This window comes from Delphinapterus leucas, chromosome 12 (assembly GCF_059928025.1).
Source record: "Delphinapterus leucas isolate spDelLeu-1000000601 "Yukka" chromosome 12, BTC_Dleu_Yukka2, whole genome shotgun sequence".
NCBI lineage: Eukaryota > Metazoa > Chordata > Mammalia > Artiodactyla > Monodontidae > Delphinapterus > Delphinapterus leucas.
This window is the reverse complement of record NC_143140.1, coordinates 18,035,857-18,057,453: the sequence shown is the minus strand read 5'-3', so window position 1 is coordinate 18,057,453 and position 21,597 is coordinate 18,035,857. Positions and strand designations below refer to the sequence as shown.

Below are 21,597 nucleotides of genomic sequence, written 5' to 3'. Positions count from 1 at the left end.
GGATGGAGTGTCTCACCAGGGCTGAAGCAGACATCGTGCTGCTGGTGGATGGGTCGTGGAGCATCGGCCGGGCGAATTTTAGAACCGTGAGGAGCTTCATCTCCCGTATCGCGGAAGTCTTTGAGATTGGCCCCAAAAGAGTACAGATTGGTAGGTGTGACAACATTGAAGGCATTTAGACGTCTCCATCATGCTCTTTTATACATGCTAATGCCAATGGTGTCCTTTTAGCCCTTGCTCAGTATAGCGGGGACCCCAGAACAGAGTGGCAGTTAAATGCTCACAAAGACAAGAAGAGCTTGTTGCAGGCTGTGGCAAACCTACCTTACAAAGGAGGCAATACCCTCACAGGTGAGTCAGATGCTCCAGCGAGCTGTCAGCTCTCGCTTTCGGTCAAAGCTTGTGGCTGAAAAATGATGTGACTGATTCTCTTTTAACAATCCCTCTAGGCATGGCTTTGAATTTCATTCGCCAACAGAGCTTCAAGACCCAAGCTGGCATGAGGCCTCGAGCTCGAAAAATCGGCGTTCTCATCACTGATGGAAAATCACAAGATGACGTTGAGGCACCTTCCAAAAAACTCAAGGATGAGGGCGTGGAACTGTTTGCTGTCGGTGAGCATTGACGAGAATTGCCACGCCCCCAGGGGTGACAAATGTGCCCAGGGTATTTTTGTAGTTAAAGATATTTTCTGAAGCATGAAAAAACAAACAGACACACTTGCCCTATCACATCATTTATCAAAATAATGTACCAGGAAGTTCATTCATGTTTTTCTTTTCTCCTTGTAATGGGATGAAACTACATGGCTTCTTGGAAGAGAGTAATGAATCAAGAGGACAAATGTACTATTAATAGGATTCAGGAAAATTCTTGTTTGGTTTTCCACAGCACCATGTTTATTTTTGATATCCATTATTTCACTTTCCAGAAAAAACACTGAAGAGACACTTTTTGGTGGGGAATCAGTGCCAGAAGCATTTAGAAGAAGCTAAACAAAACAGCCTTTAGTTTATATTATTTTTTGTTTCTATTTTATATATGTAATCATTTTATTATTCAGGAAAATCATATATACATTCTAGCTAACATGGAATATATAAGGGTAGCCCATGAAATGTTTGCTTTGTTCCATTACTTTTTTTCTGAGACATGCTTTTAATTTGTGTATATCCATTTTTCCCAAGGTATTAAGAATGCTGATGAAGTTGAGTTAAAGATGATTGCGACAGATCCCGATGATACCCATGCATACAATGTGGCGGATTTTGAGTCCCTCTCCAGGATCGTGGATGACCTCATCGTCAACTTGTGTAACAGCGTCAAAGGTCCAGGTAAGGTTAGCCCAGGGTTTCTCACCCTCAGCACTATTGGTATTTTGGTCCAGATAACTCTTTTTAGGATGGAGGAAGTGGATTCTTTTGTGTGTTGTGAGATGTTTAGCAGCATCCCTGGACTCTTCCCTCTGGATACTAGTAGCATCCCCTGAGTCATGACAGCTAAAAACATCTTCAGAATTTGCCAAATGTCTGCTGGGGAGAATACTGCCTCCAGCTGAGAATCATTGATTTGGTCCCTGATTTTTTTCTGATGGCATCAAACTATACATGACTTCTAGCTTATCTGAGGATACATTTTGTTTATATGTGCCTGCACCACACACACACACACACCCACACACACACACGTGAGACTGGGGAAGAAATAGAGATGCTTTCTTTCCTGGTGTATATCTAATCTCTGGTAAAGCATCTTCACTCTACATAACTATTAAATGGTTGTTCCCAGACTTTTATTTTCTAAGGTTTGCTGCCTTTTGTTTTGGATTAGCAATGGAAGAGGGGTCTTATATATGATTTGCTTTGCCCCAACTACAGATGATCACATTTGATACTTTGCACTTGTAACCTCTAAATATAAAGACAAATTATAATTTTAGAATTTGGACTTTTAGAAAGGATATCATCTCTCTTTACCACTGAAGAAACAGATTTAGAGAAGTTCAATTACTAACTCAAGGCCAAATGGGTAAAGACATTTTGAGAGGTCCTTGAAAAAAGGTAGCTATTGATAAGGAATTAAGATTTAGAAATAAAATTATGGAAGTGAATTTTTAGTGACAAAGAGTGGTGTAAAATGACTACTATCTGTGTAAATCATAGGGCAAAACATGGTAAGCACCAAATTGAAGGTTTTTGGAAAACTAACGATAGAAACTATGGTTCTTATTATATGAGAAAAATTTCTTTTAAATACATGGAGATTCTGGTAAAGATTGTCTTTCACTAATTTATTCTGGTTTTGGAAAGTTGGAATGAGTTTCATAAATAAAGTGGTAGAAATGTTTCACGTGCTTTGGATACCGAGGCTACATTTATTTGAATGTTCCTTCTTGAATTTCTCTCTCCGAAATTTTGCAGATTTTCTTTTTGGATTTTGAACAATAGACTGCCTTTTCCCAGGAGAAGCAGACCAGCCAGGAATCCAGAATTTGTAGGCATCTGGCTCTGGATGAGCTGAGAGAGTTGTGGTTTTATTTAGTTGGAGAGAATTTTGAGTGGGGATGAAAACATCTTTTATCTCTTTTTCTTTCTTTTTTTCTACATCAGCTACGTAATAGTTGCATTCATTTAGTTTCCCAGACAGTAAAATTGCTTGATAATTTTGTAGGCTTGATTATGACCCAAGTGCAGTAAAGGTTAGGATACTAAGAATGGAAATTCTTTTTCTCAGCTTTGGCTTACAAAGAAAGTAGAAAGAGTTTATATGAGAATGATTTGCCGTGCTCACAGAGTCACTGCATTAGTTCTCGTATAATTATTATTTGGAACATCTTTCTAACGGTCCTAATGAGCCTAATATTTCTATTTTCATTGACATGTATTCCAAATATTTTTCTATATCAGTCATTTCACCTGTACTTATGAACAGAGAATACAATCACAGGCAGTAGGATATTCCCGAATTTTAGAAGACTTGCTGGTTTCTCCTGTCTTCTGAGTGAGAAAGTGGTTAACTTCTCGTACCACCGAATTAGATCTTGTAAAGGAACTAAACGTGAATAAGAAGCCAATTCTGTCTTCACAGAGTATAACTTATAGTTATGGAGATAAGACGTGCATATAAATAGTCAATATGATAATGAGGGCAGTGAACTTGGGTGGTGCCAAGAGTGATAAAGGCAGTGGAGCTGTCAGGACTCACGGTGTCATTTACTGGGATATGTACAAGGTTAGAGACCAGAGCAAGTATCCAAGGCTAAGTCAGAGGTTTTGAGTCTAGGTGACTGCTAAACTGCGGTGCTTTCAGGAAGAGGGGGAGCAACTTTTCATGAAAAATAATGAGCTCAGGCTTGAGTTTCCAGAGGCTGAAGAGCCCTTTGGCCACCCATTCAGAGAGGACTTAGGAGTACTGGGCCTCTAAGCTGATTCACCGTAACTTCTTAGTATGTGAAAGAATACATGTAAAAGCCTGAAATATGGAGAGGAACACCATTTCAACCAAATTTAAATGTCATCGCCTTGCTATAATAATGAAAAAAGTGTATGTACTTCATTTCCTCGTGTAGGTGACTTGGAAGCACCTTCCAACCTAGTTATTTCTGAGCAGACCCATCGTTCTATGAGAGTGAGCTGGACACCTCCTTCTGACAGTGTGGATAGGTATAAGGTGGAATACTACCCAGTTTCTGGAGGGAAACGGCAAGAAGTGAGTAGATAACCCACTCCTTCCTGGTCCTGAGATTGGGTCCTCCTTCTTAGGGCTCTGAGAGGAATGCTGGGGGGATGTAGGGGGCAGAACTGAGTCCAAGATGGCGCTCTCCATTTCTTGCTAGGCAAGCACTTCCGTTTGGGCTTAATTAGAGGGAAAGAGCTTTGCTTAATTTCTTATGGTTTTTTAAGTAAGTATTTTTAATTAAGGATTAAGAGGATGCTTCATTTATCCATGAGTTTATATTAGAATCATCGAGTAGGGAGGGAACATTGAAGACCTTCTAGTTTTACCCACTAATTTTACAAATGAGGAAACAACAGCTGGGAGAATAAACTGTATGAATTGTCCAACATCTCGTTGTCATCTGGTGGTTTCCAAAAACAAAAGACAACGGTCTCATTAAAATGTAATGCCTGAGCTCATTGTAGTTAACCACTTCCCAATTATAGGAGAAAAGAGGGACGTGATTATAACGTAAGTTGTTATCCTCTTTACAATTTCCCCCTAGTTTTACGTGAGCCGACTGGAAGGCAGCACCGTGCTGAAGGGCCTGGAGCCTGAGACTGAGTATGTTGTTAATGCGTATTCTGTGGTAGAAGATGAATACAGTGAACCTCTGAAGGGCACAGGAAAAACCTGTAAGTCCGACTGAGAAAGAAATCTTATCATTGTTTTATTTCTGAAGTTAAAGAGGCGACAGCCCTTGTGGGATTTTTTTGTGTGTTCTTCTTTAAAAAATTTTTATCGGAATGTAGTTGATTTACAGCGTTGCGTTAGTTTCAGGTGCACAGCAAAGTGATTCAGTTATGCGTATACATTCTTTCTTAGATTCTTTTCCCCTATAGGTTATTACAAGATATTGAGCAGAGTTCCCTGTGCTCTACAGTAGGTCCTTGTTGGTTATCTATTTTATAGAGAGGAGCGTGTATATGTTAACCCCAAACTCCTAATTTCTCTGTCCCCCCTACCCCGATCCTCTTTGGTAACCATAAGTTTGTTTTCTACGTCTGTGAGCCTATTTGTGTTTCGTAAATAAGTTCATTTGTACCGTGTGGGACTTCTGTCAGCCTTCCAAATCATTCCTTTATTCGATAGCCGTTCAACACATATTTACTGAATGCGTACTTTGTGCAGGTCCTCAATAAATACTCTGTGGTTTTCTCCTTTTACTGGCTGCTTCTGCCGTCATGGGACCTGGCTGGGTAGTCATGGTCTGAGATATCTTAGAGAGAAGAGTACCCTTAACAGTTATCCACTTCTTAAGGGAAGGTACCATGTGGGGAGTGGGACTCAGATTACCTGGAAGAGCAGCTTGCAGGAGTGACCAGCTCAGTTCTTCCTGCTGGCAGTAAGAGCTCCCCCTTTTTTTTTTTTTTTACTGACTTTTGGACTCTGGCCTTTACTGGAGAAGCTCTAATGGCTTTGGCTTTGAGTAGAGCTTTGGGGAACGATGTTCCTCACTCCTATTCCTGGTAGGGTTTCTGAAGCCATATGAAAATACTCTTTCCTTCGTGGCTGGGCTCCAGGAAGAGGGGAGGCCTCTTACAAGAGGCAGGAGTGGGCGTCGCTGAATCGCCTCTACTCACTGCTCAGTCCCTTAGGTCTTTATCTCTTCTCTTATTTCCCTTTATTTTAGACCATCAGAGGTGGGAAATAATGTATTTCATAATGGGCAGGATTAATCTGCTAATTCCTTAAAACTTTAAACTCAATCTTAGGACAAAAAATAGAAAACTGTGTAGGTGTTAAGTGGAGAGAAGGCAGTAAGCCTTTTACTCTGCCTCATGGGCTCATCTTCTTTCTGAAGAATCCCCTAAGTTCCACTTATTAATAGATGGCACCCTCATTTAAAATGTTTTAAAAAGAAAAATGAAGTGAAATATTATGTTGGCTTTTTATGTATGAAATGTTATGGTTGAAGAATGAAAATGGTCAACTTACAGATGTTCCGGAAAAAGAGATTGAAATCTCAGGAAGTTGGTCTCTGTTTTGGCTTCCACACGAACTCACTAGAATGCCATTTTACACCTAAACTTCTTTGCTCTATGAAATAGTTATCACATGCAGTCCTAGTATGAGGTGGCGATAAACAATGAGATCGGGTTTTTGCGGGGAGAGGAAAGGGTCATATTAACTCTCATTGATTTCTCACAGCAACCTATTTTCTATTTAGCATATACAAATATCAATAAGTAGGAAACGATTGAAAAATGAGCAGACTGACAAGAGCTAGACTGGTGTCTTCTTTTACATTCCAACAGTGCCGGTGCCCGTGGTCAGCCTGACCATTTACGACATTGGCTCGACCACCATGCACGTGAAGTGGCAGCCAGTGGGGGGCGCCACTGGCTACGCCTTGTCCTACGAACCCATCAACGCCACAGAGCCGACCAAACCCAAAGAGGTGGGAGGCGTTTGTTTCTTTATTGTTGGGTCTTCCTGGGACTTCACGGTTGTAGAGTCCCCATTAAGGGGCAGTTACTCACGAACTCATTTATAACTTTACATCCAAAACAGAAAAACACAAGATTAGATTTGTGACCTGTGACGAATCTTAAAAAAACATCAGCATGAGAAAGGAAATGCAGGGCAGAGAAATGAAAAATCAAAGTTGTGTGAAAATCTAGCAGTCACAGATTGGTGTAATTGTCCATCCCCTGTTAGTGGAAAAGTTTAATTGGAATGTGTTGTCTCCCCTCGGCATGTCCATCGGCAGATGCGCATGGAACCGACAGTGACCGATGTGCAGCTGAGTGACCTCTTCCCCAATACTGAGTATGCGGTCACGGTCCAGGCCGCCCTTCACGACCTCACCAGCGACCCCTTCACTGCAAGGGAGGTCACCTGTAAGACGTCGCCAGTTCTTCTTCCCTTATTGCTGTGAATACATCACGCTCTTTAGGCTTCTTCTTTCACTCGATCGTGCTAACGATAATTTTGATAATTTGTGTGTCAGTTGTAGGGTTATTACTTATGGCAATCTAATTTGAGAATTAAGGTTATTTCTGGACTTATGGCAGCATCTTAAATTGACTGTAAGATTCACATTTATTTTCCCATATTTTGAGATGTATCTTACAGTCAATGGTGTCTTACAATTGCGCTTGGTGAGGTGTCAGTCAGGGAATAGAACATGAAATAACGGTGCATCTTACAATCCATGTTGTTGTAGATCCATGAAATACTGTATATGGCGTTGGTGAGAAGGGAATGTCGGGTGAGTGTAGTTTTGGAGGAGGATACTAGGTTTAAGATCAAGATGTTCTAAGTTCTTGTTGAAGTAGAAACTATGGCACCCATGAATAAGTCTGTTTCCGTTAAGTAAATGAACTCAATCCCCAAACATACTGATCATCTACGACACTCCAGTCCTGTGCTTAGGTGTTGGGAATGTACTGATAAAAATGTAGGGCAGCGTGGAGGACCCGGACTCTTTCGTGGTTTGCACTTCTCTTGTGTGTATTGTTCAGCCCCTTTTGTGTTTCTGGTTTGCTTCACTAGCACTTAGGTGCTTTTTCTTGAAAAGTGACAGCGATTGCTCTTAGGATCCTGGCCTTACCCAGCCAGTAGTTTTGTTTCATGCTTCTCGAGGTGGGCGTGCTGGGATTCTAAGTATGTCTTGGCTTAAATTTGGTGAGTCTCAGAACACATTTCGAAGGAAATTAAGAAGTTGGAAGAAACGTTCAAGGGGGAACGGTGTTGAGACGGAAGCATGATGAGGCAGAAAAGAGAAACCCCGCAAGGTGGAGCAAGATACAGTCACTGACAACAAATAATCATCTTTCATATGTCGGATCCTGTCTGGAGCTGGTGGTTTGCGGCAGTGGGTCGACGGCAGGTGGAGAGAGCGGGGAGCGGCTGAAAGACGAATGCGGCTATGGATTTGGATGTGGGGCTAGACTGCAGCAGTAGGGGAGGAGAGGGCACAGAGAGGGGCTGAGAGACGAAAACATTGAAGGGATGGAGGTGCAGAAACATGGAAGTGGAGACAGAGATTCAGGAAGAGAGATTTACAGACTTGAAAGGAGAGACAAAGGAAGTTGGTGAAAGAGGCAGCTCGAGAGAGTGAGATGCGTCTCATAGAACAAGAGAAAATCTCTCCATTAGTTATCCTCCTGGTCCTTTGTAAGGTAACGCTTTTTTGACTTGGTGAAAGTTTATGATTTGGATTTTCTTCTCACCGTTTGGGCTCCTGTGGGTTTTCTTGTAAGCTTATTGGTTGCTTAATTTCGTCTCATCTTTATGCTTCACTCTTGTAACCATTTGTTTTTCTATCACGTTCTTCAGGAAGCGTGACTCATTTTGATTTCTATCTTAACCGACTTAAATATCTGATAAAGACACATGAGCTGTACATATATGGTGAATTATGATTTATTATAGCTGAGCAGCAAGTAAGAGCTTATTTAAATAGAGTGGGAGAAAGTTAACATATAAATGAGAAGTTAGAGTTGTGATAAAAATTTAAATTTATCCTGTTTTTAAAAAGCCTCCTTAAGAAGAATTCAGCTGTACCTGGTAGAATCAAAGTGCTTTTATCATCATAGCCAATTTGTTTAGTTACTTTGCTGCACACCTTTAAGTTTTCTCCAAACAACTTCTTGAAAGCTTGTGTGGATGCTTTAGAGCTTTTTGGCTGAGAACCACATCTGGCCCCAATTTCTCATGCATTTCCAGTGCCTTTGCCCAGTCCTCGAGATCTGAAACTCAGAGATGTGACTCACAGCACCATGAACGTCTTATGGGAACCTGCACCTGGAAAAGTGCGTAAATACATTGTTCGCTACAAAACACCGGAAGAGGATGCCAAAGAGGTAGGTTGAGATTAGAAGGGGTTTAGAAATATTTGTTTAGTCCTAGTAGGTTTAACAGAAGAACCTAAACAAGTATAACATGTTTTGAATACTTGTCACTTTATGAACATAGTGTTGGAGATGCTATATATTTATAGAGCACTATTTGAATATTGGTAATATATTGGACCGTCTTGCATTTAGTTTGGAAATGTTTTGCTGTGTGATATTAATCCTAAAAACATCATCCCTTTGTAGATAGTTATAGAGTCTAGATGGCATTTCGCTCTCCTGCAGGTGCTTCATATGGTGCTCTGCATTCTACGAATTACTAAAAAATGTCATAATAATGTTTCTCAAAATGAAAGCTAGCAAGGGGATGCAGGAAAGAAGAGGGGGAGTTTGTCAGGGAATGGGAAGATAGGACACTCGAGCAGGACAGAGAGAAAGTAGGAATATAATGTCAGAGGATTGTCCCTCTGGCTTTGAGCGTTTTTGAGATGATGCTGAGATGGAGAGCTATTTCCATGACAGCCTGCTTCAAAGTGGAAGCAAACCGAGGAGCTTCACCAGCGAATGGGTTTAGAACGTATGTTTGCCTGAAGGGGCATTCATGTGAGAATCTCAGAGGCATTTTTGGAAGCTAGAAGTGGTTTCTCTAAGCACCCAGTTACAGACTGTGCTGGTCATTTGGATTGTACACAAGCTAATTTATACCTGTGCACACATTCATTTCATTCTGGGTTTCAACGTCAAAAGCAGTGCAATGACCAGTGGGTCTAATCAGCTAATGCACAGGAGAATTTTTCCGAAATGAATCGTGCAGCGATACAAAGGGAGACGGGGAAGTGGGGGAAACGATTAGGTTGTTTGAATTCCTAGGCAGTCATCATTTACCAGACACTAGTGCCAGATACAGCTCAGTACATACATTTTTTCCACTTTGGAAACATTTTAAATGATCTCCAATTCCTGGACTCTTATGCAAATTGGAAAACACTGCTGTTTTTTGTACCACAATTCTTATGCTCTCGTGCTGAGAGATATAGCCAACAACAGAGGGATGTCGAAATTAAACTTTGTAAAAATAGTTCCACTGCTCTATTGTAGGTAGAGGTGGACAGGTCATGGGCCAGCACACCCCTTAAGGACCTCTTCTCACAAACCCGGTACACAGTCAGCGTGTCTGCGGTATATGATGAAGGGGAGTCTCCCCCAGTGACTGCTCAGGAAATCACCCGTGAGTTGTGTTTACGCTTTATTGATAATTGGAAGACAACACTGCGTGCATGTGTCACTGAACTTACTGGATTATTTCATTTCCTTAAAAAAAATTTTTTTTTACGGGTGTATAGTTGATTTGCAATGTTGTGTTAGTTTCAGGTATACAGTAAAGTGATTCAGTTATACACACACACGCACATGTATGTACGTATTCCTTTTCAGATTCTTTTCCCTTATAGGTTATGACAAAATACTGAGTATAGTTCTCTGTGCATTTCTTCATGTTATTTTTGCCAGAATTTAATAATGTTTGGGTTCATAGATTTCTTCCCATCTTCTATCTCTATGTCCGTTCCTTTTATGATAATTTCTTTCCTATTATTCTACCAGCCACTGTCACTAATTCATCTTCCAGATACTTAACCAGTGTGTGTGTGTGTGTGTGTGTGTGTGTGTGTGTAAGGGGGTGGGGAGAAACATATTGGACGTTTTCTCTGGAAAGCATGCATTAGTTATCAACTTTTTTTGAGATCTTACTATATGTAAAGCGCTATCAGGGCTAACAAAATATAAGCATCTTTGCTTTCAGTAGTATTCCATTGTGAAGATAAAAAGTAACAATACATGGGATCATGTAAGGAAGGTGAGTTACATGGCACTCAGAGGAAGGGGAGATTCCACAGCGGGAAGGTGGAAGAATACAGGGCACCTGCAGGGGCCCCATCTTCCCTGCTCCATTCTGGGCCACCTCAAGGGATGTCATTTTCTCTCCTTATCATGCTGCTTCCATAGTATTTAACCCAATTATTATTGCCTGTTGGTCTTTTCCTAACTATTCTACTTCCCCCTGGCCCCTTCCTCATGAACGCACAAACATATTTGTTTTGCTCAATTTTGAGTCTCTAGTTTCTCACTCAGTGCTCAGCACATCATTTCCTAATTAAATGGTGGTTAAGAAATTGAGGTCTAGAGCCAGCAGGGTTCCCAAGAAATATAATGGGAGCCACAGAGGTAACTCAAAATTTTCTAGAAAATAGAAAAGGTAAGGAGAAAAATGAATTTTAATAATGTGTTTTATTCAGCCCAGTGTATCTAAAATGTTAGCATTTCAACATTTATCAGTATACTAATTATTTATATTTCACATTTGTTTTGGTAGTAATTTTTTTGCAATCCGGTGTGTCTTAATTTACACTTTTCGCACATCTCAATTCAGATGCCACATTTCAAATGCTCAATAGCTACATGTGGCTGGTGGCTCCCATGGTGGACAGCACAGGGAGTCTAGAGAATTTAAATGACTTGCCCAGCCTTGCCCAGGAAGCTAGTGGTGAGGGATCAGTGCTATAGTCCAGAACTTTACTTCCTATCCAGCAACTCCCTCACCAGAGGCTCAGAAGCTTCTCCTTCAGTGCCCAGCTGGTCTATACATGATCAAGGCATCTTGTCAAATTTCACAGCCTCCTCCTTAACTTCAGACAGTATCCACTTCTGCTCTTTTCTTACCATGTGAAATCTCTTAGCAACTTTAATAACCTTCTTGGCATCAGTTCTTTCCTGGAAGGGTAGTGGCTAGAGATGAAAATTTGTCCATATGAGCAGGCTGACAGATGTTCATAAATACAACAGGAATTTAAAGGGAAGTAAAGGAACAGTAAAGGGCAGAAAAAGTCAGGACGAAAGCCTAGTCAAAGCCTGTCATTTAATATGTACTAAATTAATACTTGTTTTTAATCCTTAGGCTTTCCTAAGAACTTTTAGATACATCCAAAGTGCACCCTTAATGGCTGGTTTGTTTTGCAGTTGTGCTTGTGAAAGTGGTATTATCTCAATGGGCCTTTTCACTGTAACTATTAGAAACAAATTTTTGGTGGCTCTGGCTTTTGTGCAGTTGGCTTTGGTTACCAGGAGATAGAGAAATAATTGACAATGAAAGCTCAGAACTGGTGTCAGACGTTCCAAATTGCTTGTGCTGCAAACCAGCTGCAGTGCCTGGTCAACGGAAGGGCTCTTAGTTGGGATTTCAGCCACCATCAGCACTGCAGGGCTGGTCCTGTCTCTGAGTAGAGTTGATACAGCCAGCTTCACGTTGCGTGTAAGGTCAGTGATCTGCAGGAAAAGCTTACGCGTGGATTACTCAGATCATAAGATGTCATGGGCCATGAAGGTCCATGGACTCTCTGATATTATGGGCTAAAGTCTGTGCTTCTGTGCTGCTGTGCAAAAGAGCCCAGGGCTTCCCTTAGATTCTCAAAAAGCGGGAGGGGCAAAACGATGAAGGACCGCTGTGTTAGAACAGTATGACTAAACGGTACCTTTAAAAAAAATCACCATTTTGATAGACGGGAAGTAGTCTGTTATAGCCATCAAATGCTTGCAGTTTTCGGGGCTCTCTCTCATATTTACTTGCAAATGAACTGAATTGGTTAGGTACTTGGTTCTAAGCAATGTTGTCAGCCAGTTCTCCCATGTCCGTTAAAACAGAACAAGGCAGTTTTATTATATTAAGTTTGGGGATCACATCGAAAAACAGTCCTGCCTTTTCTCGTGACAGGCACTGTGCCAGCCCCAGCAAACCTACAGATTACTGAAGTAACACCAGAGAGCTTCAGAGGGACTTGGGATCACGGAGCTTCGGATGTGTCTCTCTACAGAATCACCTGGGCACCTTCCGGAAGCACAGATAAGATGGAGGTAGTGTTAACTCTTTTTTGCTCTCTCTCTTTTTTGAGATCGCATTTCATTATAGGGACTCTTGTTTGAAATGTGTATTACCTCTGTTGACTGAAAAGCATCCTTCCCTACTAGTGACTTTTGAGCTCATGGCGTGCCTCAAAGCAGGAGGAATATCTGGCTAAATGATGTCAACCAGCTGCCATGGAGTGCACGATGTAGCCGGTGACTTAACCTTGTGTGGGTTTGTTGTTTCTTCCTCTTTCCCTAAGACCATCCTAAATGGAGATGAGAATACTTTGGTGTTTGAAAACCTGAACCCGAACACTCTCTATGAAGTTTCTATTACTGCCATTTATCCCGATGAGTCAGAAAGCGATGACCTGACTGGCAGCGAGCGCACAAGTAGGTGTTCAGCCTTCAGTAGGACATTGTTATCTTAAAATGAACAGAATAGAGCTATGCCTATATTCGTAATATTTCCCCATATTCTGTTTTTTGTAGTGCGTTTGATACCCTTAACAACACAAGGTAAGAATTTAATTTGCTGATTGTACGGATGACCAAATAATGAATGAATGAATGAAAAATAACACAAAATCCATTGCAAACAGGCCTTCTGCTTTTAAATCGTACGGTGTTGATTGGGGCCTCTTTTAAACAGGTCTTTCTCAAAAATCTTTGCTCTTTGCTACTATTTGTTGAGGAGTCATTTGAGAGTCAATGACCACCATTTACCATCGGGTCAAATTTAGTTCTAAACCTAGGGGCAAGATGGGAATAAAGACACAGACCTACTAGAGAATGGACTTGAGGATATGGGGAGGGGGAAGGGTAAGCTGGGATGAAGTGAGAGAGTGGCATGGACATATATACACTACCAAAAGTAAAACAGATAGCTAGTGGGAAGCAGCCGCATAGCACAGGGAGATCAGCTCGGTGCTTTGTGACCACCTAGAGGGGTGGGATAGGGAGGGTGGGAGGGAGGGGGATGCAAGAGGGAGGAGACATGGGGATATATGTATAGTATAGCTGATTCACTTTGTTATAAAGCAGAAACTAACACACCACTGTAAAGCAATTATATTCCAATAGAGATGTTAAAAAAAAATTTTTAGTTCTAAGCCTAGAAGTATACAGCTCTCTTGATTTCCTTGGGAACAGTGCATATTTGTGGGAGAGGCATTCTCCAGTTTGTTTACTCTGTTTCTCAACAATCCTTTTTCAGCTCCAAAAAGTGGCCCACGGAACCTTCAGGTGTACAATGCAACTTCTAACAGCTTGACTGTTAAGTGGGATCCTGCTAGCGGTCGTGTGCAGAAATACAGAATCACCTATCAGCCTTCAGCAGGGGAAGGCAATGAACAAACGGTAATTCATTTTGAAAAAACGTGACTTGGATAAATTCTACCCTCTCCGTCTCAAACCCCTCTCACTCCCAGTGTTTAGTTAGTCACACTTACTGTTTTGAGAGTTGCAAGATTTACTGTATTGGATGGAATTTTTTGGCTTCATCCCTGATGGAGCCTCACAGCATCAGGCATGTGCCTCCATGCATTCATGTTTTCCTTAAAAACTATTAGGCACGGGTCATCCATGAAAATAGCTAGATTTCTGACTCTATTTGTATTTTCATTTCTTACATCTCTAACTTGATCAAGTGTTGAGAGTTTGCTAAACTTCCATTATTCTAATTTTTCTGTTTTTTGCATGTCATAAGGTATCTTCTAGATCTGATGTTTCTACATCTGGGTATCTGTTCAACCTAACTTATACTATTTATCACTTTTATATTTATCCAAATGGAGGTTCCTGAGAAGGACTGTAGGACTACTGTAAACTCGGCTTTCATCTTCTTTTTCTTCCCAGCCTTCCCGCATTTAACAAGAACCCTTGTCCATTTACCTTGCTTACTTTAGTTGTCTGTCTTTGAACCTTCTTCAGCTTTGTTTTATGAAATGTGTGATCAGAGCTGCACACATTACCCTGAGTCAGGAAGCAGCATGATTTTTACACAGATAGGGCGATGCTTTCTGATTTATTTCAAATACCTCTTTTGGTGAGGTCTAGCATTCTGTTGACTGTTGGGGGCTGTGATTTTTCCTCATGTTGCCTTAGAGAGAGTGAGTTATTAACTTTTAATTGTCTGACTCTCTGAGCTCCAGCAAATGGGTCATACCTCTTCCCAGTTTAGAGGTGTTAGCAGAGGTAGATGCTGGCAGTGGTTAAAGGTCTCTGAACCTGCGCAGGAAGTGGGTTTAGCTGAACTAATGCTCTTGTGAGCTGCTGTGTTGAGGTTTCCATAGATCTAGACTTAGGTAGTGTGATACATTTGGATTAAGAATTTCTTATAGTTTATCAATAGTAAACTAAATACCAAGTGTCATCAACTGGCTTTTATATAAACTAAGACACATTGGATGGACTGATAATTTAATGGCAGAAACAGAACTTTCGCCTGTGCCAGGCCAGATTTAGGCAAAGCTTGTCCTTAGCATTTCTGTTCTTGGTGATACTGACCATCCAGCTGCTGCCCTGGGTCTCTCTTTCCTGTCTCTCAGCTGTTTGTTATAATTAGAAGGAGTCTCATAAACTTATCCTCTGTACAGTATTAGCTGATAAGTCCTTAAGGTCTGTTATTCTTAAGGATATTTGCATTTTAATGCTAGTCTACGAAACAGTCAAAGCAGTGAATCACTGATGCTGGCATATTTTGGAGAGCTGGATGGGAGAAGCAGGCACACACCATTCTGCTTCCTCCTGAGGCTAGTTCTACTAAGTGGATGCTTTCAGATTTGTTAAGTATCAAATACATTGATACTTTGTTCTCATAACCTCAAATACTAAATTTGTTTGAATTAGCCCCTGTGGTTCAATTTGCCCCTATTGAGGGGGCTTCACTGAGGTTTTCTCTGAAACACAGACTGCTTGAGTGGATGCGTGCTAAGTGGGAAACATCTGGACCAACCATCCACATGTGGATTCGTGGGCAGCGTGCCATTTTCATGCGATTTTAATGAGTATGGCATAAACATCTGAATTTGGTAGACCGTTAACAAATCATACAAATTTCCTTTCAGCAAGATAACTAGATGGCCTTAAGCAATGAATAAAACCCTTCAAACTCTGTAATCAGAGGATATTGAAAAAGCTTCCTACCACAAGGCTGGAATCCTGAGTGTGGCCTGGCAGAGTGTCCCGTCACGTAGTTTACACAGCTCATGCTGTTAGAGGGGCAGTTTTTGAGGGGGAGAAAACCAAAAGCTTTAGATCTTTTACTGACTCATTTAAATATGTTTCTAAAGCAAATAGCAAACATCTGTAAAAAGGTAAGAATAATACTTAATGGTGCAGAGCCTCTACTATTGTGCAATTCTTTGCTATCTTAAAGTTCCTTTGCAGCTCACTTATGATAAATGCCTTTTTGGGGAGGAGATCTGTGAAATGTGTTTTGGATGAAATTTCACAGTGCTGGCGGCTAGCAAGTTGAAATATCTTTGTAAGGTCACCAGTTTAAGGCTTAAAATCCTTTTTGTGATCGAAAGTGCATATTTTACATTTAAAATTATACCCTAAGATACATTTTCAGGTTTCACTCCGGGTCTTGGCAAAGGCCTCAAACAGCTCCCCTGTAGAAAGAGCTTTTTCTAACAGATTAGTGAGATGGAGAGAGCAAGGCTCACACTTATCCCTGTTTTACTCAAGACCATGGTAGGAGGACGGCAAAACAGTGTGCTCCTACAGAAGCTGAAGCCCGACACTCCTTACGCAATCACTGTGTCCTCCCTGTATCCAGACGGTGAAGGCGGTCGCATGACAGGAAGGGGCAAGACCAGTAAGTGAACCCAGTCTCCCACGGCTTTTTTTTTTTTTTTTTTTTTGCGGTACGCGGGCCTCTCACTGTTGCGGCCCCTCCCATCGCGGAGCACAGGCTCCGGACGCGCAGGCCCAGCGGCCGTGGCTCACGGGCCCAGCCGCTCCGCAGCATGTGGGATCCTCCCGGACCGGGGCACAAACCCGTGTCCCCTGCATCGGCCGGCGGACTCCCAACCACTGCGCCACCAGGGAAGCCCTCCCACGGCTTTTTAAATAACGTTCACGGGGATGGAATCACATCTTTCTCTGGAAACCCTGGGGTGACACAGCCTTTTGGTAATCTTTTAAAATGCATGTTAATAATGATCTTAATTGTTTTTTAATATCCTTACTTGGAGTCATCTGTCTCTGTTCAAGGAGAAAGACGTTTATTACTTTCTAGGATAAAACAAACAAAAACCGCTCAGGGGCCAAAATCTCTCTGGAGAGATGAGACATGTGTCAGATGATCACAGACATTCTTTCCCTTATTCAGGACTTCAGCAAATATTTGTGGGGTGGGGAGACATCAGTGAACCTGTGTTTTGTGAGCACTGGGTTGTTAGGACCACACTGTGATGTGCTTTCCGTGCATTTCAGAACCTTTGAATACTGTGAGGAACCTTAGAGTGTACGACCCTTCCACCAGCACTTTGAACGTTCGCTGGGACCACGCAGAGGGCAGTCCTCGCCAGTACAAGCTCTTCTACGCACCCACAGCAGGCGGTCCGGAGGAACTGGTACTTATTTCCTGTAGGGAAAAAAGCACGTTTGTTTTAGCTGTAGCCGAACGATCGCAAAGTGGAGCTAAAGAGTTAACCAATTTACCTTAGTGCTGAAGAAGTTCATATTCATTTGGTAGGACTTGACAGAGGGTGGTAGGTTGGTGTCTTGTGTCTGGGTGATCAGGGAGTTTTTGCGGGGGGTTGGGGCTAGGGGAAATAATCATTTCAGGGAGTTCTGAGAGGGAGCCTGAGGTGAGTGTAGGGAAGCCTTCAGAAACTCTTATAACAGTCCGTCTGGGGGCGCATCATTACATCCCAGCATTATAGAACTTGCTTCTTGGCTTGGTCTTGAGTTAATATTTTGAGTATTATATTATTCGAAGTATTATTTCTTTTATAAGTTTTTCAAATCAGATACTTTACATTTTATTAAAATCTGTAGGTTCCAATCCCTGGGAATACCAATTATGCCATTCTCAGGAATCTGCAGCCAGATACCTCATACACTGTTACAGTAGTTCCCGCGTATTCTGAAGGCGATGGAGGACGCACATCAGATACTGGAAGGACATGTAAGTAAGAAGGCAGAAAAATATTGCTTTTTCATGATACGTTTTGCTTTTCCGTGTAAAGGCCATATAGGCCCATTGAAGAAAATTTGGAAAATTCATGATAGAGCAAAAACATAAAAATTACCCATAGTTTACCATCCAGACGCCACCAACTGTTAATATTTTAGTGTATGAAATAAAAAGTTGTAATGGCATTCTTCTTCTGAAATGATAATTTCAGGATTTATAAATGTGTGTGTAATCACCAGGATTCTGTTTCACTCACAAAAGTTCATGAGCTTTGCTTTGTGCCTTATAAATTTGTGTGAGGCAGTGTTTTGTAATTGGCTTTCGTAGTGTCAGTTGTTGAAATCTATTCGTCACATTACTTGATCGCACATTTCTCTGGTTTGCTGATGAAGTGCTTCCTGGCGCTGAAAATCTGTGTGCTTTCATTTGCCATTAACATCTTGAGAAACCAGCGTATAGTGGTTTTACAATTCTTTCTAGGACTGCTTAAAGGCTTTGGGGCATACCTATAAATATTTCTTTGGCTTTAAAAATACACTTGCTGATGGCTAAAAGAGAGCAAATACAGATGACTTCTTTTGGCAAAAGATTAGCGGTCTGGAAAGATGATGTTATTGGCTAAACTAGAGTTTGGGGTTAATACATGGATTTAATTTGCATGTTTTCTAAGTCCCTATTGGGGCAGTTAACTGAGAACTGAGTGTATCTTTTCTCCCTCCTTTTGCCTTTTCTTTTAATCACAGAAGACATTCAGTATCTATTTGTTGAATGAGAAGGAATGAATGGGTGAATGTAGCTGATGGAATTAGATGGCTTCATCGGTGTTGTCAGTTTTCACCTAGAAGGCAGAGCTATAAAATCCTCTTCTCTATCTCTCCATTACCTGTGTTGGAAAACTGAAGCTTCTTGTCCCTTGCCCCTTGTTTTTTTTTGGCCAACCCAGTGCTATTATCATACTTTCACTAGCTTGTTTTTATTGGCAACAACTTTGCTTCCATACAGACCAAGGACATAGTTGGCTAATTTTGACTACATTTGGATTTGCAGAATTTTCATCTGCTTTTGTGTGTAGATAATTAGAAGTTTAAGGAGGACAGTATTTTATCCTGTTAACAGAGTAGACGTTTTGGAGAAGTGATAGCAAAAGCTTGACATATATAAACAGATGTAAGAAATATGTGTTGGCTTTTCTTTCCTCAGTGGTGAGAGGGCTGGCAAGAAACGTCCAAGTGTACAATCCAACGCCAAACAGCCTGGACGTTCGCTGGGGCTCGGCGCCTGGGCCGGTGCAGCAGTACCGCGTTGTGTATTCGCCCCTGGCTGGCCAGAGACCCTCGGAATCTGTAAGTCATGCTGTCGTTGTAGAGCTCGACAGAAGAATGCTGTAGATTTTACAGCATTTTACAAAGCCTCCTGCTTTAGTTGCTGGCCCGGAACAATGAGTCAGTTGGTGTGGTACCTACTGGGTCTCCTGGAAACTTCCTTTCCTGATGAGCTTAGGCTCAATTTTGTGTCCTGTTTGGTTGCCTGTGAGGATGCAAGCCACGGGCCTGCCCATGTGTAATGCTTAAATGATTGCTTCTGATGGACTATAAAGTAGGTGTATTAACTATAGGGTTAGTTAGCAAAAATGAATTTTGGAAAAATGCAAATTAGCTATATAAGTTAAAAGCCCCAGCAGTGAATGCAAATCATTGCTAGACCTTGTCAGTATGGGCTTTTGTTGTAACATACACGTCTTTGTTATGAAAATACCTTAAAGTTTGCCTTCATTGGCTCTTAACAAGTTGCCCAATCTATCTTCAATCCATAGTACTATGCAGTTTTCTAAGTAGATTAATAATTTTGAGATCAGAAATTTCTAATTGGACAAGGGATAGAACACCTATGGGAAAGTAAATTTATAGACTAATTTAATTTACAAGTCTTTACCAAAATAAACAATGACAATGAACAAAGGTAAACAAATGAGGAGGGATAGATGTGTTCTGTAAGAATATTGATTTGTATGTCCCTGTGTATGGTAGGACACATTCAGACAGTACTGCCCTTATCCACTGCATGGAGTAGCTCTCTATTTTACTGGTGTGTGTGTGTGTGTGTGTGTGTGTGTGTGTGTGTGGTCCCTTTTCTTATGTGTATCTAACATTCGGGATGCTTTTGGGTAACTATCGTGAGCCCTGGATGTTGTATTTGAGAACCTTTATCATGAACACAAATGTAGTTGAAGTTACTAAGGGTCAAGTATGAACTAACTTTTTTGGAGAGGAAATTTCTGAGGATAAATTGCCCTTAACAGTGTGGCTTGGACAGATCTCATGAGGTAGCACAGAAGGTGGTTTCTGCTGTGCTGGGCTCAGCCTTTTACTGTAAACATTATGATGCTGACTAATAAAAGACTCGGTAAGCATTTGGGCTGTGGTCAAGCAGAATCTGGCGTGTCCTCCCCTCCAGATCGTGGTGCCGGGAAATACCCGCACGGTGCACTTGGAGCGGCTGATTCCGGACACACCCTATTCCGTGAACATCGTTGCCCTCTACTCGGATGCAGAGGGGACTCCCAGCCCTGCCCAGGGCCGCACGTGTGAGGCGGAAATCCTTTCTCCACCGGGTTCCCTTGTGACTTGGGGCGGGAGGCCTGGGGGGGGTGGTGAGTGAGGATTGTGGGGAATCGCCTCTACCTTGTGCAGGTGAGGGGAGCTCTGGGTTGCCCACAGTCACATTCAGCCTGGAGCCTTGGGCCCATGACTGCCCTCCCAGCTGAGTGATGTCATTTGGCCGTTTTCTCATCTGGTACCCCAGTTAAGGAGGGGTTTCTTCCCTTCTTCTGCCTGCGGTGGGTCTTCTCACCAACTGGGCACTTTGGAAGTGTTAGGGCGCGGCCTCTCTGTTTCATTAAACAGGAGGTGCTTATGGCAGTTAAAATAATCCCTTTCTCTCCCAGCCTGTACCTTCACGTTCAAACCTAGCTCTCTGTCACTGGAAGTTCAGCATGTAATCGTAGCTCTGAATGCAGCACTTTCTACTGGCTATGGTTTCACGTTAGAGCCATAGATGTGTATTTCATCACAAGGGAGTAAGCAACCCAGAGAGTCGTGAAGTACCGGGGTACAGTTACTCTGCCCTGGGTCCCGTTCTTTCATGTCCCTCCCTCCACCCCGGTGTCCACTATGGTCACAGACAGGAAACTAACTCTGTTGTATTTATTTATTTAGTACCACGAAGTGGACCAAGAAATCTGAGAGTCTTTGGGGAGACAACCAACAGCCTCTCGGTAGCCTGGGACCACGCTGATGGGCCGGTTCAGCAATACAGGATCATTTATTCTCCCACCGCTGGTGACCCAATTGATGAATATGTGAGTCGGTTACTCATTCATTTGAGCATTTTGTAATGTCTTACCTGGTTGGAGGGTGAAAGGAAGCTTTCTTCTTTAGGAAGTGCTGTGATTACAGTTGAGTCTTTCTCTGATGTGATATTGGGGCCACCTGCACGATCAGTATCTTTGGGCTCATTTCTCTTCTAAACACAGGTTGAAAAATTATCTTATCTCATAAAAATGTGTATTTCTAACTATCTAATTATACCATAGGAACTGAGTTGGTGAAACATGATACCTATTATTCTGAGCTACCTAACTTATTGTTCGAGTTATGTGACTCTAAATCTTAACTTTTTTTTTTTTTTTTTTTTTTTTTGCGGTACGCGGGCCTCTCACTATTGTGGCATCTCCCGTTGCGGAGCACAGTCTCCGGACGTGCAGGCTCAGCGGCCATGGCTCACGGGCCCAGCCGCTCCGCGGCATGTGGGATGTTCCCGGACCAGGGCACGAACCCGTGTCCCCTGCATCGGCAGGCGGACTCTCAACCACTGCACCACCAGGGAAGCCCCAAGCTCCTATTTTTATTAATCAGAAACCCATGTAACTGCCATTTAAGAGTTTCTGATCAAGATGGGGTAAGCGGTATCACCACACTTAGTTTGCCAAAGCAGAGAAGCTCCTGCTTTAGTGTTTATTCAGCCTTGCCATGG

At 42.0% G+C, this 21,597-nt stretch overlaps 1 protein-coding gene across 2 annotated transcripts in view; it reads left to right on the top strand.

Annotated features, from left to right (window-relative positions):
• COL12A1 (collagen type XII alpha 1 chain) overlaps positions 1 to 21,597 on the top strand; it is a 115,430-nt gene that overhangs the window by 44,192 nt on the left and 49,641 nt on the right. For both annotated transcript variants that reach the window (XM_089921747.1, XM_089921746.1), the window contains 20 exons: positions 1 to 150; positions 232 to 351; positions 450 to 614; positions 1,188 to 1,334; positions 3,569 to 3,708; positions 4,223 to 4,352; positions 5,976 to 6,118; positions 6,431 to 6,560; positions 8,392 to 8,532; positions 9,622 to 9,747; positions 12,286 to 12,425; positions 12,677 to 12,809; positions 12,909 to 12,935; positions 13,633 to 13,775; positions 16,110 to 16,239; positions 16,860 to 16,999; positions 17,427 to 17,556; positions 18,766 to 18,908; positions 20,020 to 20,149; positions 20,781 to 20,923. In XM_089921747.1, the coding sequence (XP_089777873.1) occupies positions 1 to 150; positions 232 to 351; positions 450 to 614; positions 1,188 to 1,334; positions 3,569 to 3,708; positions 4,223 to 4,352; positions 5,976 to 6,118; positions 6,431 to 6,560; positions 8,392 to 8,532; positions 9,622 to 9,747; positions 12,286 to 12,425; positions 12,677 to 12,809; positions 12,909 to 12,935; positions 13,633 to 13,775; positions 16,110 to 16,239; positions 16,860 to 16,999; positions 17,427 to 17,556; positions 18,766 to 18,908; positions 20,020 to 20,149; positions 20,781 to 20,923 (2,651 nt within the window). The remainder of the gene's footprint in view (positions 151 to 231; positions 352 to 449; positions 615 to 1,187; positions 1,335 to 3,568; positions 3,709 to 4,222; positions 4,353 to 5,975; positions 6,119 to 6,430; positions 6,561 to 8,391; positions 8,533 to 9,621; positions 9,748 to 12,285; positions 12,426 to 12,676; positions 12,810 to 12,908; positions 12,936 to 13,632; positions 13,776 to 16,109; positions 16,240 to 16,859; positions 17,000 to 17,426; positions 17,557 to 18,765; positions 18,909 to 20,019; positions 20,150 to 20,780; positions 20,924 to 21,597) is intronic.